Source organism: Vicia villosa, unplaced genomic scaffold, assembly GCF_029867415.1.
Source record: "Vicia villosa cultivar HV-30 ecotype Madison, WI unplaced genomic scaffold, Vvil1.0 ctg.000643F_1_1, whole genome shotgun sequence".
In the NCBI taxonomy this organism is placed as follows: Eukaryota; Viridiplantae; Streptophyta; class Magnoliopsida; order Fabales; family Fabaceae; genus Vicia; species Vicia villosa.
In genome coordinates, this window is record NW_026705287.1 from 399,798 (window position 1) to 419,862 (window position 20,065).

The 20,065-nt window shown below is 37.1% G+C and overlaps 1 protein-coding gene and 1 long non-coding RNA gene across 3 annotated transcripts; both read left to right on the top strand.

The window, feature by feature from the left end:
• The first annotated feature begins 389 nt into the window (after positions 1–389).
• On the top strand, positions 390–1,260 carry LOC131630110 (uncharacterized). Of its 2 annotated transcripts, none has more exons than XR_009292239.1 (4): positions 390–510; positions 590–653; positions 816–912; positions 1,017–1,260. It is a non-coding gene; the product is annotated as an uncharacterized LOC131630110 (long non-coding RNA). The 2 variants fall into 2 exon arrangements; XR_009292240.1 differs by having other exon boundaries at positions 590–648.
• A 5,309-nt stretch (positions 1,261–6,569) lies between these two features.
• On the top strand, positions 6,570–8,602 carry LOC131630085 (protein MAIN-LIKE 1-like). The gene is made up of 4 exons (XM_058900882.1): positions 6,570–6,600; positions 6,820–7,016; positions 7,094–7,771; positions 7,883–8,602. Exons 1-4 carry the CDS (start codon positions 6,570–6,572, stop codon positions 8,600–8,602), a joined length of 1,626 nt encoding a protein of 541 aa, XP_058756865.1.
• Positions 8,603–20,065: the final 11,463 nt, after the last annotated feature.

Sequence of the window (20,065 nt, forward strand, 5' to 3'; positions counted from 1 at the left end):
TTTGTTAGTTTTCTGTTGTAACTGTTAGAAGTGAGTTAACAGTTAGTTATAGGGTTAGTTATGGGACTGTACTAGGTTGTTAGAGTTTGGAAATTCTGTTATGGGTTAGTTTAAGTTGGTTACGGATTGGTTATTTGGCAGTTGGGAAAGGTAAAAGTTATAGATGGAAGCTGAGAAATGTTAAGTTAGCAAGTTTGAAAATTCTGTTAGCAACAAGATATGAGTTTATGAGTAGGAGTTGAGTTTGAGGCAAACTGAATCCGAATTAATTTCTTGTTATGCAGGGCTGTTATCTCTGTGTTAAATGGTGGACTGGTTTTGATATTTGCAGGGGCTGACTTCAATTATGGACACGGTAGTTTGTTATGTGATGTGTTGCAAGGAAATAATTCAGAAAAACCAATTAGTATGCAAGTATTTGTTGATATGTGTTTGTAATTTTGTGTTGAATAGACTAGATGAGTCTGCCCTTCTTCTTTGTTGCATGAAATTGGAAGCTGAATGTGGTTGGTATGGCAGTGGTTTGAATTGTATGGAAAATTGCGGATTATAGAGAATGACTGTTAATGCTGATTTATTGTGATTGCAGGTTACTTGGCTTGTTAGGAGTATGAAGTTTGAATGTAACAGGCTCTGGTATTGTGAATGGTATGGTAGGTTTTGATCAGTACTTTAATTAACTTCAAAATTGAGTTGTAACCTGTTATGCATTTGATTTGGATGTATGATGCTTTTAAGCTTAAATGCTGAACTGGTGAGAAACTGAATGTACTTGCAGCATGATATAAATTCATTTTGTTTTCTTTTGTATGGAGTTCTGAATGACTTGTAAGCTGCCTGAATTGCTGAAATAGAGTGTATGCAGGGCTGTCTTGATGCTATTGGATGGCTGCTGTAAATATATGTTGCAGGGTATAACTTTTGCTTGAGCCACTTCTGAATTTTGAATTTACCCTTGTGTGAACATTGGTTTTATGGCATTGTTTTGACGTTCTTTCGAATGGCTTTCGGTTCAGGTACTGCAGTTGAGGATTTTTCTGAGACATTTGACTACTGAAGTATGCAAGGGTGCAGCTCTGTTGTTGGGAGTGAGTTAGAGATTTACATGGAGGCATGAAGATTTAGGGACAGAATTAGGATGAGTTTATGATGATGATTCTTTCTTTGGTTGTAATCTTTCCTTTGCGATTTGTAGCGCCTTTGTAATAAGTTAGGATTGTTGTAATAAAATTTGGACCTTATTAGCTCCATGATCCTTGATCCCATGCCTCAATGTTATTTCATCATGAATGAATGTTATGCTATGTACATGACCTACTGAAATATATACAGATGAATGAGAATTATAAGCCAGTTAGAAATAAATTAGATGGGCAAATTTTGGGGTGCAACATGTGCCTAACAATTTTTCTTTGTTGTCTTTATATGGTGTAAGCTAGGTGTAGAGAAAAGTGGTGTATATATAGCAAGCCTCTTCTACCAATTGTTTTTGTGTAAGCCTTTCGTATCGTATTATAGAATCAATAAACTAGCCAGATATCTGTGTATCCGCACATGTGAATTTATTTTATACGATATATATTTTATTTAATTATAAAATAAATAATAATAATATAAATTCAATTTTGATATTTGAAAATAAAATTTTTGTGTCTCAAATAAAAATAATTGGTAATTAAAATAAAATATATATTTTGCTAATAGTGACCCGTAAAAAAATATAAATTTTGACATCAACTATCAACTTCAACTTCAATCAACTATGATGATAGAGTCTTATCTTTCATTGGTAATCGAATCGGGAAGACAGTCAAAGTAGATAAAAAATACTCTCAGTCGGAAAAGAGGCAAGTATGCAAGATTGTGTATTCAAGTTGACTTGATAAAACCCCTTGTAGCAATGTTCTCCTTAAAAGAAAGACATTATAAGATGGAATATGAAGGACTTCACCTGATTTGCCTTACATGCGGTAGATTTTCTCATTACACTGAAGGATACATGGAGAAGACACATAAAGTGAATGTTTAAGATAATCAGGGGAAATGCAGAAGTGATAAATGAAGAAGCTAATTCCTTAAAAGTTGGGCAATGGACAACTGTTCAAAAAATTAGGAGAGTGAGGAAGAACAAGATAGATGGCCATAACGGTGGTCAGGCGGAAAAGGGGAACAGGGTGCAAGAGGTCAAAGGTGTAATCAATGGTGTCATCAATGATAGGGCAAAAATCATAGGATCTAGGTTCAATACTCTTAATGAGAAATAAGTTATAAATGCTGATAATAGGCATAAACTAATCATTAAAGAGACTAATCGTGTGGGGGTTGTGAACAACGTAACATAAGGAATTGAAATTATGGAGAATTCAAATGAAGAAGTTGGAAAACGACACGTGGAAGGCGAGAAATTTTTTTAAAAAAGATTAAAAAGCAACCAAATCACTCAGAGAAGCTTGAAATGGTATCCCGAGGAATAATCAAAGAGAGAAGTAAAGGCACGACACATGGAAAGGGAAAGCACGCTATGGAAAAATTAATAGATGAAAGTGGGGTCATTGACTTTATTAGGGGCTGCAGCTTGAAGGTCACCATGTGGTAAACGCAAATTACTTGAATGAGGTGCATGTTAGGCCAAATTCAGAAAAAGGGACTATGCTGGAACAACTAGGCCCAAAAACATTAAGAACCCAAGGATTGGTGGTGAAAGAAGGAGTAGCACTTGAGTCAAACACATACTCAACAACATCCGAAAACGAGAAAGAAGAAGATAATGATAAAGTGGGTATTGAATCAAGCATCAACAACACGTGTTCTTTTAATCATAATAATGTTACTTATTACGCCTTTGTATATGTGAACAATATTCTCATAACTGGATCTTTCTCAAAACTAGTTCATGAGCTCGTCAACAAACTTCATACCAAGTTTTCTCTCAAGAAGCTAGGAGTTCCTTAATATTTTCTAGCCATTAAAGTTCATCATCGGGAAAATGGTACTCTACTCCTTAAATATATCAAATATATTTAGGACTTACTCTCCAAAGTGAATATGATCGAAGCAAAAGGTGTGGCTATTACTATGTTCAGTCAGTGTAAACTAAGAAACATGGAACTGGTGTAGTTCCAAATCCTCTAGCTTATCGTTGCACAATTGGTGCCTTGCAATTTGTGACACTCACCCGACCTGACATAACATTCTTAATTAACAAAGCTTGTTAGTTCATGGCAACGTTTTTTTAATAACATTGGGATACGGTTAAATGCATCATACGTTAAATGAGAAGCACGACAACTCATGGCTTGTTACTTTCACTAGCCAAGCATATTTCAAACTTCTCCCTACGTGTATACAGTGATTCTGATGCGTCCGCAAGTGCATGGATATATCGAAGTAATATAAAATATTGTCGAACCACAGAGACCAATGCCAACCTACTGTAATCTATTGTTGCTTTGTAAAGCTAAGGCTAATGAATGTTTGATTAAGGGGAACCTAAGAACTAAAACTGAAATAAAACTAAGATTAAGATAAATATAGGAGGAGAGAGACCGGAATGTAATTCCGCGTACTTCGGGAACACTGTAATTCATTGGTTTATTAAAAATGTTAAAAACATATTTAGTAGAAAATATTAGCTTAAAGACTAAACTTCACACTCTCGTGGTTTTGAATAAAGTCACGCTCCTTAATCGTAGGATTCTGCTCTCGCTCGCCCACTTAAATCAAAGAACGCGTTTTGAAAACTAAACAAGTCCTAATTAATCCTAAAGCACTCTCGCTGTGTTTAAGATTAATGCCTAGTTTTTACTATCTGGTTCGACCCCCACGCTCTCGTAGTGCCGGTTCGAACCTTAATAGATTTCTCACTCTCGTGACGAAATCGTGGTAGGTAACCTCTCACTCTCATGACAAGGTTTCCTAAATTAAGAATAAAAACTAAAGCCAAAACAGAATTTAATAATAATAATTTAAGCCAACAAAATAATTACCGAGTCCCGTCGGAGACGACGGTCCTTACATACCGGACTCAAAACTATTTAGCTAAACATTAAATTAAACTTAAACAGACTAAACATGATAATTGAAATTAAAGACATCATGTTAATTAAATTAAACTAATAAAGCAATAGGAAATAAAATGCGATAAAGAGAAACCTGTAAATAATGCGAAAAGGAAAATTGTAATTGCTTCTGAAAGAGACTTTGTACAATAACTGGAACTGGAATTGAATTGGATTATTCCGGCATGCTTGAAACTCGAAGTACAAAATAATTAAAAGAAAAAAATCTAAAACTAATGGTGTGGTAGTTCCTCGATGTGAGAAACTACCACTTTTTACATGGCGAAAGAAAATTACCTAGAAACTAAACAAGAAAGAAAAATGGACGAAGAAGAGAAAAATGGCGTCCCCCCTCTTTGCTGCTAAATGATCAGTATTTATACTCATCGTATCCAAGCTTAGGTTGAGAAATTGTAGGAATCTGGAGAGAGTAATCCGGAAGACTGGGCTTGAGAAAATATAGGAAGAATTGGTGTTGGACTTTGGAGAAAACTTCGCAGGAAAATTATACGTGGTGCTGCGTTCTAGCTGTGAAGAGGGTAACAGAATGTGTGACGTGGGTCACACAATTTGGAGGTGTGTCGACCGGCAGGAAGGGGCTGGCGACGACCGGCAGAAAGGGGCTGGCGACGACCGACACACCCTATAACTGGTCATTCCTGCGCTTTGGGCCTTGGTCACGCTTTGGGCCTTGTTCCTTTTCCTCTTCATTCCTTCACCTCCTCACTTTTCTTTTATATTTTGTTCTATTTTGACTCCATTTCTACTTCTTTTTCTTCCTTTTCTCACATGAGCTTGTAAACATTAAATCCTGAAAATACAATAGAATACCGGCATAATACTAATATAAAGTAACGAAATTAAATGACAATAAAGATATAATTTATGTAAATCAAATCAAATATACGATACATTTACGTGTTATCAGATTCCAATTGGGAAAACAAATCATATGATTGTCGATTTACCTCAGGTTGACGTGTCTTCTTTTTGCCTTAATCTTGTAGTATAAGGCTCAAAGAAATAAGTGCTCGCTGCAAGGTCAAATGCGAAAGTTGAATATAGGGCATTAGCACACACCACAACTAAACTACCCTGGCTCGAATCTCTTCCATCTGAACTTCATATTGAGTATCTTGTGCCTACTCTGTTGTGTGATAACCTTAGTGCATTATTGCTTTAACATAATCCAATACTCCATGCAAGAATCAAACACATTGAAGTTGATATTCATTTTGATAGGGAGAAAGTTGTAGCAAATCATCTGCAAATTCTACACGTCCCTGCTCATGCTCAACTAGTTGATGCACTCACCAAGCCTATCCTGACTACTGTGTTTGCTGCTTTTAGAGACAAACTCAAAGTGACTTTGCTCAACCCACCATGAGTTTGTGAGGGCGTATTAGAAGATTATATATATATATATATATATATATATATATATATATATATATATATATATATATATATGCGCTTGGTAGTTAGATGAGTAACTAACTTTTGAGTTAGTTATAACTACCTCTAAAGTTCATAGTTTATATAAGAGATTCCACTCCTGCATTGTAATAAATGAATATACAAAGCAAGTAAAATTTGCATTATTTTGATGAAGTTCTCTCTCTTTCATGTGTTATACATCATTCTAACAGTGAGGAAATTAAATACATTGAAATTGATTGCCACATAGTTTTTGGAAAAAAAAATACCTATTCATAATAGGGGTATTCGAGGGTCGGTTTAGTTCAGTTTTCAGATAATCTGATACCCAAACCGAATAAAATTAAATGGATTGGTTTGGATTGAATTTGCAAAAAAAATCGATCAAACTCAAACTGAACCGAACCGAGAAACAACGGGTTGATTTGGATCGATCGAATAGATTAAAAAATACAAAAATATTTGGAAAAGAACTATTTACAGAAATTAAGTTTTTATAATAATATAAAAAAATATAGTATTAATAGCGTTCAATTGTGAATATCTAACAGAAAGGCTTTTGAATTCATAACTAATCACTTGAGCTAGTATGATAATGAATGTGTTTCATAGCTCTATACTTAATTACCACATTAAATTAACAATTTTCTAATAACAAATTAAATTTGCATAACTTGTCTACATACGACATTTCACTTTTTTCTTTCTTAAGTTGAATGTTTGGTAATAATTTAATGATAATTAATTATGGTTCGTTTGGGTTGGATTTGCGGGTAGAAAATTGAAAATCCGATACCCAACCAATTGTCATTGAATTTCAGAAAATTATACCCTGTACCCCAACTTTTATCCCAATACCCCTACCAAAAAAAATTTCGGACAAATTTACCCCTGTATAAATAGTGAAAATTACCAAATTTTTCACTTTTTTACTCATTTTCACGTTTGCACAGTGGTTCTGAAGAGGAAATGTTTTTGACCAAAAACCGGATAACCCAGCCTCGTGAGTTCTGGTTCAGCATTCATTGAAAAAGTAAGTTTTTTTTAAAAAATTCTCAGCCGGATAACCCAGCTATGGGGTTTCCGGTTCTGTTTGTTTTCTTACGTATATAGCCGGATAACCCAATGATGGGGTTTCCGGTTCATTTTGTCTCAGCCGGATAACCCAACAAGGGGGTTTCCGGTTCTTCTAGACCTCAGCCGGATAACCCAGCCTTTGGGTATCCGGTTCCTATTTTTTTTAGTTTTTTTTGTTTTTAATATCATATATTATTTTTAATAACATTTTATTTAATTGTTAACTATTTTATTTTTTATTTTTTAGCGGTTCGAAGAAGAGGAGGTGCGATCGACGGAATGCGTCAAAGAGGAAGACAACGTCGAGAGGCTGATGGCGAGGGACAGCAGGGAGCTGCTCCTAAGGTTGGTCCGCAGCATCCGGCATTTCCCGGAGGACCTACTGATACATCATTATTGGTTAGATATCAGAGGCACGTTGCATGTCATTTATGGTTGGTCGAGGTACGTAAATATTTTCTTAAATGTTTTTTTAAATTACATGTACTTATATATTAACATATATTACAAATTATTTTCAGGAGAGACGACCAAAGCCGACCTTAAAGGTTGTTGCACATGGAAGCAAATTAATAGGATGGGTTCCGGCAATGCTCCCAAGGGAGATGGAAAATTGGTTAGTTGCATCTGGCCTTTCATCTTTGCAGCATACTAGTTTGTCGAGGGTAGATACGCATCTATTATCTGCTTTTGTTGAGAGATGGAATCCTGAAACATCGTCATTTCATATGCCGTTCGGCGAGATGACCATCACGCTAGACGATGTTTCTTGTCTTCTTCATGTACCGATTAGGGGCCAGTTGGTTGACCCCGATGTTGTTGTCACCGATTATGATGCTATCCATCTAGCTGTTGAGTTGCTTGGTGTCTCGCTGAGTGATGCAGCTACAGAGGCTTCTGCTGTAAGGGGTCCTTACTATAAATTGGATTGGTTGAAGCAAGTTTTTGAGCAACAAAGAGCTGCGAATAACTTTACAGGCGCTATGAGAGCATACATGATGTTGCTATTAGGTTGTACCATTCTTGCCGACAAGACTTTTACTCTTGTCGAGGCAAAATATCTTCCACTTTTGAGAGATTTGGATACTTGTGGAAGCTATTGCTGGGGGGCAGCTGCACTGGTTACTCTGTACAGATACTTAGGGGATGCCTCATTTTATTCATGCAAGCAGCTTGGCGGTTATGCCTCTCTTCTTCAGGTTTAAAATTTTACTTATTATTTAATTATACTTAATATCTAATATTTTAGTTTAATTTATTTTATTATAATTTATTTTAATTTATAATAGTAACTTTTACTTTTGTTTTAGTGTTGGATTCATGAGTACTTTCCAACTGTTGGAAAGAGAGGTACTTCTGGGTTATTTGGCATTGATAGTCCGATGGCTAGGGCGATGAAATGGGAATATAGGCAGGGGACGCAAAAAGTGGCTGACATCCGAGCTGTGTTAGATCAGTTGACTCCTCACGATATTGCCTGGCGCCCTTTTGAGGATCATCGGGTGCACCGTCCTTTTGATGATATCTGTTTGTATCGGGGTGGTTTGAAGTGGTTTGGTACTGTAGTTCTATATTTACCTGACAGATGCTTGCGTCAGTTTGGATACAGACAGTACATACCGACTGCTCCTCCTAATGTAGACACACTTGATGTGGATGTTGAGTGGGCTACATATAGGCAGAGTGTGTTGCAGGTGACCCGATCCCACGATGATCCCCCAGCTGCGTTTGCCACCATACCATATGAGACAGACGATGATTATTTGGCGTGGTATTATACGGTGTCACATCCTATATTGAGAGCACCAAGAGGTGATCAGCCGATGGAGGTACCAGTGCCTGTCTATGACGAAGGACCGTCAGACCCGAGATTATCATATATATCTCATGAGCTTCATCATTACTTACAGCGTCATCAGGCTGTTCCTGAAGACGAACAGTTTCTTGAGATATTTAGAGCACTCAGACTTGCACAGGGCGGACCATTACCTAGGGAAGGTCCAATTACTTATGACCATGAGTCTGATTGATGTCACATTTTATGTTTATATTTATGTTTTAGTTTGAGACTTATGTATTGTTATGAGACTTGTAGACGTCTGTATTATTATAAGACTTATAGTTTGAGATTAATTATTTATAATCCATTTGGCAACATATTAAAATCCAATAGTACTAATGTTGTAATATCATAAAATCAATCTAAGCTGACATATTTTGGTAGTATAGGCATTAGCCGTTGCCAATGTTGTAACCGCCCGGCAAATCCTACCATCCAAGAAGTTGCATCTTTCATGCGATATTTCGTCCAATCAGTTGTGACAGGTGGCAACGGGAATCCTTCATTCATGTTTACCTGCACACAAAATAAATATCAGAAAAACACGAATAGGGATTGAATGTACCAAAAATGTGTTTCTAATTACCTGAACCCAATGATTTCCATTGACAAAGCCGATACAGTAAATGGATGCATTAGGTGAATGTGCACTCGTCATAGGAAAGTAACTCAAACTAAGGTGACCTAAAGAGACGAGAACAACTTTATACCGATTAGCTATTACATAGCCCAACTCAGGTAACGTCATCCATTTATTTGGTGGTTGTTGACCTAAAGTTTCTATCACCAACGATGATCTCACTGTTGGAAGGCGTTGACCAAATAAATCCTCATACAACTTGCTTCTAGGACCTATAATTTCTTTCTCCAAATCCCGACGAACCATTGACCATCCATCTGTGCCATAACCATGCAAAGATGCAATGGCTCTAAAACCACAATTTCCATCATCTCTTACATCAACAATGTCATCAATAAATGGTCTGATGTAATCTGGAAATTGTACAATGTATTTATCAAGTTCTCTATTTTTTGAGGTTTAGGATAGTTGTGAATATAACCTCTTTGAAGATTTTTGAGAACTCAAAAGTGATTGATCAACATACTCATATCCTGAAGGATCACGATAAACATCATATCCACAGGTCTCTTCCCTTTTTTCTTAACCTCTCCTTTGGTTTTTAATTTTTTCAGGCGGTGGACACATCTTTGTTGTAGTTGGATAAGCAATCTCACACACTCTGCTTTTTAATGCTCTTTTTTCGACAACATCTAATGACCTCCACATTTTCCAAATTTCATCGATTGCATTTGTCATGTCTATTTCTGATCCATCATCTGCATCTATATCTTGATTTCCTTCCATACTTAGTTTCCTCCAATGAATATGAATAGCCTCAATTGGTATCGCATCACCACTCAATGTATATCTCCCTGTTTACCCGGAAAAATGGTAAACAAGCGCTAGTTTCCTTTTTAAAGGTTACTTTTGCGGAATCAACTAGAATACTCCAGGACTAATTGCTTTACTTTGTTATATTATGTGTATCTGGTTTGTATTAAATGCAACAGTAACTTTAAAATAAAAGTAAACACTGAAATTAAAGGCTTTAAAGTAAATCAAAGCAATAAAAAAGCAGTAAATGTGCACTGAAAGATGAAATATAACGTAAAATGATTGCATTAATTAAACTGGTACGCATACGTACATTCCAAAGTTGCACTCGTTACTCATTTTTGCACAGAGATTTGAGTTTACTTGTGTTTATGTAGAAAATGCGGACCCCTAACTATTCCTATGGAACTTGCTTAAATAGTAAAAATAAAATCACTACTACTAACGGTCGACTGGTTATCAGTCAACACGTGTCTTCGACATGCAAGATCTTCAATTGTGAGACCTCCACGCGTCCTGTAAGAACTGCCAGAAAACTGCTTGAAATTGCCTCTTAACTTCTAATACCTCTCGACTTCCACTTCAGTTTCTGCAGCAAAATTCTTAAGTCTTCGCATACTTCTGATCGAACGCTGAAGCCTCTGATCATCTTTCTTGTCGAACAGCTTCGACTACTAAGCATTACTTAGTCGAACCGCTTCGACCCAAATGGCAATGTGATTATTTAATTGAGGCCCAATTACCAATTTAGGGCCTTTTTACCAAATTGAGGCCCAATTACCAATTTTGAGCCCCAGTTGCCCATTTATTGGTAAGTCGAAATCCTAGGGTAACAAATTGCCCCCCAAGTGACTTCTTTCGACTGACTTTAGGAAAAAGAAAAGATGGCGTTTCAGTTCTTTCTTGGGTTTCGACTTTTGTTAATTCCCATTACGCCATGATTACATTTCATTTTCCCAGGCACTAATTATTACCTAAACACTAGGTTAGTGGGCTATAACTGCTCCCAGCTTGCTTGTGTCAGTTTCCAAGATATTTAATACGACCTTTGATTTTCTAAACTTCCTTTCCCACGTTTGTCTTGCTGAAGTAACTACATATTATCTATATATATAGCCTCATTCCTTCCATTTCCTTTTGCATTTCCCTACGCACAACATCTTAAACATTTTCATCCTTCAATCTTTGTCTTCACACCATGGCACAACCTTTAACAAATGCCAACATAAGAGCCTGCATCAAGAAAGAATTTAAACTTTCTGAAGAAGAGTTTGATGCGAACCACATCAATGTTCGTGCTCTTTATGCTAGTCAGGGACTTGAATTTTATCCTGAAATTTTAGATGGTAACATCTATCCCTGCATGCTGATTGAATTCTGGAGATTTGCATCTTTGCGCATAGATCCAGAAGGGAGGACTACTATAACCTCTAACATTCGAGGGGCTCATGTCATCAACACTCCCTCAACAATCTCTGATTTGTTGAAATGCAGCAATACCGGTGAAACTTTTGGTGACAATATTTTCGACATGAACACTTCTAATATGTTAAGGGACCTCATGGACAATGACCCCTTTTGTGCCAAAGTAATAAAAATTTGGCACCAACTTTTGGTGGGCAACTTTCGTCCACGCAACCATGATGAAAATAGCATCATGGTGGGAGACTTGGAATTCATTTCCTGTGCCCTTCAGGGGAAGAAAATCAACTTCCCTCTATTGATTTTTAAGCAACTTGTGGAGGCTGTCTCTTTGACTGCCTCTCGTCAAGGAATGGTGACTCATCTTCCTTATGGAAGATTTTTATCCTACCTATTTCTCAAGCAAGGTGTGGTGAGGAAAATGCGCAAGACTGGACGTATGGATATGTTCGAAGCCGAAAGTCTGCCTCTATTATCCTTGGAAGACATCGACCGAAGAGTTAACTAATATTGGATATTTTAGTGGCTTTGGTTTTTTTTTTTGTAATGACTGCGCATTTTATGAAGGAACTTTTTGTAATGACTGGCCAAGTTTTGGCCATTTAATATAATCTCTTAGTTTTTACTCTCTTATGTGAATTTCTTGAAGCATAGGTTTATATTTTTTCAAATATTTACCATTTATCCTCAAGATTCGACCATCTGAATTTAGTTCTTCAATTTCATATGCATTGTTTGAAAACACTTGCAAAATTTTAAACGGTCCTTCCCAACTTGGGGACCATTTACCCAATAACTTATTCCTTTGATCCCTGGGCAGAATAACTTTCCATACGTAATTACCTACCATGAATGTCTTCTCTTTGACTTTCTTGTTGTAAGCCTTCGCCACTTTTTCTTTTTGTCTTATTAACCTATCCAACGCTATTAGCCTTTCTTCGTCTAATTCTACTAATTCATCTAACATCATATTCCAGTATTCATCAGACGAGAGACTATTTTGTCGTTGAATTCTTGTCGACTGTAGATGAATCTCTGTAGGCAATACAACATCATGCCCAAAAGTCAAACGAAATGGGGTAGTCTTTATTGCTTCCTTTGGTGACGTCCGACAAGCCCAAAGGATTTGGTCGAGCGTTTGATTCCAATTTCTGGGCTTTTTCCCCACATGCTTTTTTATCAAATTTATAATAACTTTATTAGCAGCTTCGACTTGACCATTAGCCTGAGCATAATACGGAGTGGATGTTAGCAATTTAAATCCTGTCTCTGCTGCAAAAGCTTGCATCTTTCGACCAACAAAAACTGATCCTTGATCAGTAGTAATAGTTTCTGGAATCCCATATCTGTAGATAATGTGTTTTTGTATGAAACTAATCACTGCTTCTTGATCAACATTAACTAGTGGGATTGCCTCTATCCATTTAGTAAAATAATCTATTCCTACTAAAATAAATCTTTGTTGCTTAGAAGATGCAGGTTTGATTTCTCCTATTAAATCCAAAGCCCATCCTCTAAAAGGCCAAGGTTTGACAATGGCATGCAATTCACTGGCTGGAACATGTTGAATGCCTGAAAATTTCTGGCACTCTTGGCATCCTCTTGCATATTCAATACAATCTTTTAACATTGTTGGCCAATATAAACCTTGTCTAAACAACAACCACTTCATCTTATGGCCTGATTGATGAGCTCCACAAACACCACTATGAACTTCTGACACAGCCAAATATGTTTCAGCTTCACTTAAGCATTTCAACAATACACCCTCGGTTGTTTTCTTGTATAAATCATTTCCTAATACCACATAGTTTAGAGCTCTATATTTAATCTTTCGATCAGTTCCTCCGACGGGATTATTTAGGTATTGGACCAATGGGTTTCTCCAATCAGCATCAGTCATATTGTCGATGGCAAAAATTTCCAAGGCATACCCCCTCAAATTTTTACTTTCAACTTTACTTTCAACATTATCACCTACCCCCTCAAATTTTGACGTCGACAATTGACCTAACTTGTCTAATACTTCATGGGCTTCTTTATTCTTGATCTCGACCATATCTTCTAACTTGTCTTTAGAAACTCTATACCCAGAAGCAATTTGTGCCAATTCATTGGCAATGCAATTGTTAGATCTTGGTACATGTAAGATCTCAACATGTTCGAATTTTTCTAATAAGCGTATCACAATTTCATAATACATTATTAGATTTTCTTTGATGCATTTATACTCTTTTTTGATTTGTCGAATTATTAGCTCAGAATCACCTCGAATCTCAACTCGTTTTGCCCCTAAATCTATTAGGGCCTTCAAACCAGTTATCAAGGCTTCATATTCGACCTCATTGTTAGAGCATACTTCTTTCATTTTATAATGGAACTTTGTTGGAAGTCCTTTGGGAGAAATAATCAAGACTCCAATGCCTGATCCATTTTTGTGACTAGAACCGTCAAAAAACAGTTTCCAGTTAGTTCGTTCGACTTGATTTACAGACAATTTGACTAATCCATGGTCGAATATAAAATCAGCCACAACTTGTCCTTTCATAGCTTTTAAAGGGACATATGTCAAGGAAAATTTAGTTAGCGCTAAGGCCCACTTACCAATTCGACTATGCAAAATTGGTTTAGACAACATATGTTTAACAACATCAAAATGAGAGGACACATACACATCAACAGGCTTTATATATTGCTTAAGTTTATTACATGAGAAGTACAAGCATAAGCATAATTTTTCAATATCATTATACCTAGTTTCAGCATCTACTAGGGTTCGACTTAGATAATATATGGCTCTTTCGACGCCATTATCATCTTCTTGGGCCAACATACTCCCAAATGTCGAGCCTGATGCAGCTATGTATAACTTCATACTTTTTGTCCTATTGGGGGGGTAACAAAATAGGAGGCTTAGTTAAATAAGCTTTTATTTGGTCGAATGCCTGTTGATGTTCTTGTTCCCATTTGAATTGATCTTGGTTCTTGAGTTTCACAAGTGGTGAAAATATCTTCGTTTTGCCACTTAGATTTGAGATGAATCTCCTCAAGAAATTAATCTTCCCCAACAATGACTGGAGTTGTTTCTTTGTTTCTGGCGCCTTTAGCTCCAAGATTGCTTTCGTCTTATTTTGGTTTATCTCAATGCCTTTCTTGTGAACCACGAAGCCTAGGAAATCCCCTGCATGTACACCAAAAGCACATTTTAAAGGGTTCATTTTGAGTCCATATTTCCTCATTCGTTCAAAAGATTGTCGAAGATGGTCTAAGTGACCATTTTCAGAGTTAGATTTTACTACCTCCGTTCCTTTTTATAAGAGACAAGTCATTTTTTAGGTTCATTGAATAACTAATGTATTTGGCCTCTTTATAGACTAGATACATTGATTATTCAATGAATCTAAAAAGTGAAATTTCTCTTATAAAAAGGAACGGAGGTAGTATTACAATATCATCAATATAAACCTGCATAAACTTGTCAATAAAATCATGAAACATGGAATTCATGGCTCGTGGGTATGTAGCTCCAGCATTTTTTAAACCAAAAGGCATTACCACCCATTCATAAGTTCCTAAAGCACCTGGGCATCGAAACGCCGTCTTAGGTACATCTTCGTCAGCTATAAAAATTTGGTTATAACCTGAATATCCATCCAATAAACTGAGATATTCAAATCCGGCTGCAGAGTCGACTAACATTTCAGCAACCGGCATGGGATATTCATCTTTAGGAGTAGCCTTATTTAAATCTCTGAAATCTATGCATACACGAAGGCTACCATTTTTCTTTATGACAGGCACTATATTAGCTAACCATTCGACATACCTTGCAGTTCGAATAAACTTGCTTTTCAGCAATCTTTCAATTTCTATTTTGATTTTTTCCATAACCTCTGGCGCAAATCTTCTAGGAAGCTGCTTGATAGGTTTCTTCCCTGGGTTTAGTGGTAGTCGATGTTCCACCACATGTCGACTTAAACCAAGAATTTCATTGTAATCCCATGCAAAACAATCTTTGTATTCTTTCAAAAGTCGAATCAACTTGGTCTTTAGGTCACTTGTAAGCCTTGTACTTACATAAGTAGGCCTTTTAATGGCTCCATCACCTAAGTCAATTTCCTCAAGAGGATCTTGAGCTTGCATCCTTTTTACCGATCCTGATGGATCCATTTCGAAACCTAAAGGTTCGTCATCGTATATCCCGTCAAGTCGTTCGACTTGGTGATCGACTTCTTGATCGTTTTCATTTTTTACTATCATGGCCTCAATCGTCATATTTTTCTCTAGTTCGGCTTCTAAAGCCGCTTTTTCTTTATTTTCGGCCAAATAGGCCGTTATTCGAGCCAGGTATTCTGACTCAGTGGTCATCGTCTTTGATTGTTGTCCTCTGCTCTGGAGGACTTTCATGGTTCAATGGTTCATTAGGATCTTCTTTATTCCAAATGAAACCATAATTTGGGTCTAAGTTCAGATACTTAGACACACTTTCATCAGAAGGATATACATCTTCTGCTTTGTAGCAAGGAGCTACATTTGCCAAATGCTGGTCGAAGTGTCTGCGACCACTTTCAGTTTTGTAATAACTTTGGTCAGCTTCAATATTCTCCACTATACCATCTGACCTCCAAATGGCCACACGCTGATGTAAGGTGGAAGGAACTGCCCCAATTCCATGGATCCATTCTCGACCCAACAGCAGTTTAAAATTTGTCTGCGATGCAATCACCATGAAGACGGTTGACCTGACAGACGAACCAACATATAGTTTTACTTGAATTACTCCAAGTATTCCACTTGTCTTGCCTTCATAATTCGACAGTACCATATTATGGGGTCTTAAGTCTTTATCAGACTTTCCCACTTTCTGAAGTGAAGAATAGGGCATTAAGTTTACAGCAGCCCCACCATCGACAAACACTTTGTTTATTGGAACACCATCCACTTTCGCCCTTATGAATAAAGGCTTCAAATGATACATCATTCCTCGACCTGGCCTCTCAAACACAGCCTTTTGCTCTTCTACCACCCCTTTTCCCATTACATAGTAACAGACAGGTGTTTCTTCCACATTCTCGTCAGGAAGAAAATCATCTTCGTTCTCAGATACCTCAGATACTCTGTCGAACTCTGCTGGAAGTACAGAGACAATTCCACAGTCGATTAGCAACTCATCTGACTCTATGTCAAAGTTGTCGTCGACCTCTTCGTCCGACAGTGGAGAATATTCAGGCTCTTTCCCCGTATTGAGAGCCAGAGTATCATCATCAACTAGTTCTTTGATGAGTTTCTTTCCTAGGATCATCCCAGCAGCTAATCTTTCATTTGCTATTTTAGCCTGTTCTTCAGTCAACTTCCTGTGAAAAGGTTTTGACTGATAGTGAGAAAATCCTGCCTGCACCATTTTCGAACTTTCTTGTCCATTCTTGTGGCTTCTTTGGTAACGTCTCCACTGCGTTCGAGTCATGGGGTTCTTTCCTTTGTAGTTTGGAGATATGTAATCTTTTCTTTTAGGTCCACTATCAGTCCAAGAACCTTCAGCATTGGTTCCATCGCCTTGAATCTGCCATTCTGGGCGTTTACCTCTGAAGTTAATGGGTTTCACCCATTTGTCTTCAGGGACATCCGTCTTGGGACGGAAAGTCCTTGGTTTTTCAAACATCTTCCTGTATTCTCCAGCCCTTCGACCACTGTTTTCTCCTGTATACATGAATTGACGATTCTTGCCTCGACGAGGGTCGAACCTCACTTTGTTTGCAGCATCGACATTGAAAACAGCATCACACCTTGGGCATAATCCAACTTGGGAGTTGTTATTGTGGCATCTCTCAAGGAATTTCAAAAGACTTTCTTTTGGTTCAGGATAAACCATGTTCAAAACTTTGCCATCAGTAGCGCCGTTTTGCTTTCTAACGAAACCATCAGTAGTCTCGACCATCATCACATCAGCAAGCTCAGTATAGTGAGCCTCTTCGACTTGCAAAGGATCAGTATCAACTTGCATTGATGACTTTGGCTTTTCTCCAAACTGTAACCTTCCTTCTTTCAAAGCTTTTTTGTCATACCCCAAATTTTGCCCACGAGTTCGAATCCCACTTCTGACAGTTTGGCCTTTTATTTGCTCCTAACTTTTGTTTTAATTTTATTTTCATTTAATTAAAAAATCACAAAAAAAATCTTTTTTTTATCATTTTAATTTTCGTAATTAATTAAATATTTATTTTTTTATAGTCAATTTTTCTTTTTTGTTTGTTTTTAGTCAAAATATTATAACATATTCAAAAATCCAAAAAAAAAAAAAAAGTTTTGATTTTGATTTTTAACATATTTTACAACTTGAGGAACAAGCAAATTACTTTTAGAAATAATTAATTTGATTGATTATTTTTTAAGTAATTATTTGAATTCCAATTAACTTTTTCCTATTTTGTTAACCTGTTTTTCTTGTATATATATAACAAACATTTGCTCTAGGTGGGGGGACGAATCCTAACCTACGGGGGTGGACTGAAGTGATCGTGTGGATCAGAATACTCTAGAAAGTCTTAGAGGGTATCTAAGCAGTTGTTCCTGGAGTGATCAGTGTGTGATCAGAAGACTCTGGAAGACTTAGTTGCTGACTAAGTGGAGAACCATTGTAATCCGTGCGATTAGTGGATTAAATCCTCAGTTGAGGTAAATCATCTCTGCGGGGGTGGACTGGAGTAGTTTAGTTAACAACGAACCAGGATAAAAATAACTGTGCAATTTATTTTTTATCGGTCAAGTTTTTAAAGCTACACTTATTCAAACCCCCCCTTTCTAAGTGTTTTTCTATCCTTCAATTGGCATCAGAGCGTCGGTTCTAAGGTGCAAGCACTTAACCGTGTTTAGAAAAGATTCAGGAAGAGAAAAACGCTTCAGTAAAAGATGGCTAATGAAATTGCAAAGTCTACATCTACATCTGGCTCTGCTGAGCAACACAACGGTAACAATGGTTATACTAGACCGCCGGTATTTGATGGTGAAAACTTTGAATACTGGAAAGATAAACTGGAAAGTTACTTTCTTGGTCTAGATGGTGATCTATGGGATCTTCTGATGGATGGTTACAAACATCCGGTAAATGCCAGTGGCGTAAAGCTGACAAGGCAAGAAATGAGTGATGATCAGAAGAAGCTTTTCAGGAATCATCATAAATGCAGAACTGTTTTGCTGAATGCTATCTCTCATGCTGAGTATGAGAAGATATCTAACAGGGAAACGACCTATGACATATATGAGTCCTTGAAAATGACTCATGAAGGAAATGCTCAAGTCAAGGAGACTAAAGCTCTTGCTCTAATCCAGAAATATGAAGCCTTCAAGATGGAGGATGATGAAGACATTGAAAAGATGTTTTTAAGATTTCAAACTCTTACTGCTGGATTGAGAGTTCTTGACAAGGGATACACCAAGGCTGATCACGTAAAGAAGATCATCAGAAGCTTACCCAGAAGATGGGGTCCTATGGTGACTGCATTTAAGATTGCGAAGAATCTAAATGAAGTCTCTTTGGAAGAGCTGATAAGTGCCCTGAGGAGTCATGAAATTGAACTGGATGCAAACGAGCCTCAAAAGAAAGGTAAGTCTATTGCATTAAAATCCAATATCAAGAAATGCACTAACGCTTTTCAGGCTAGAGAAGAAGATCCTGAAGAATCAGAATCCGAAGAAGAAGATGAACTGTCCTTGATCTCCAGAAGGCTAAATCAACTCTGGAAGAACAAGCAAAGGAAGTTCAGAGGCGTCAGAAGTTCAAAGAAATTTGAACGTGGAGAATCTTCTGATGACAGAAGATTTGACAAGAAGAAGGTCATGTGCTATGAATGCAATGAGCCTGGACACTTCAAGAATGAATGTCCAAAACTTCTGAAAGAAAATCCCAAGAAGAAGTTTCATAAGAAGAAAGGTCTTATGGCAACCTGGGATGAGTCAGAAGATGATTCAGACTCTGAAGATGAGCAGGCCAACTGTGCGCTGATGGCGACAGAAGATGACGGATCAGAATCTACATCAGAATCAGATTCTGAAGAGGTATTTTCTGAACTTACTAGAGATGAGTTAGTTTTCAGTCTAACAGAACTTCTTGAATTCAAGTCTCAGATTAGTCTCAAATACAAAAAGCTGAAAAAGCTATTTGAATTTGAAACAAAGAAGCTTGAGTTGGAGAATTCTGAATTAAAAGAAAAACTTTTAAAATTATCCAATAATGTTGGATCTCCTTCTGATTCAGAAAAATCCACTCCTAGTCTAAACCATATTCTGAAAGAATATGATTTAAGTTTCAGGAAGTTCTTATCTAGAAGTATTGGCAGAAGTCAGCTAGCTTCTATGATATATGCTGTGTCTGGAAACAAAAGAGTCGGCATTGGTTTTGAGGGTGAAACCCCATACAAACTTGAACCTGTTGATAAGATGAAAATCACATACAAGCCATTGTATGATCAGTTCAAGTATGGCCACTCACATGATATTAGGCACACTTCACATGCTCAAAGTTTTCACATTACACACACTAAGAAGCATGTGACACAACCTAGGAAATATCATGAAACTCACATTAAGAATTATCATGCTGTTCCTCCTATTGCTTACAATGTTAAACCCAAGTTCAATCAGAACTTGAGAAAATCTAACAAGAAAGGACCCAAGAAAATGTGGGTACCTAAGGATAAGATTATTCCTATTGCAGATATCCTTGGCTGCAAAAAGGACAAAGCACAACATGTCGTGGTACCTGGACTCTGGATGCTCACGACACATGACAGGAAGAAGGTCTATGTTCCAAGACCCGGTGCTTAAGTCTGGAGGAGAAGT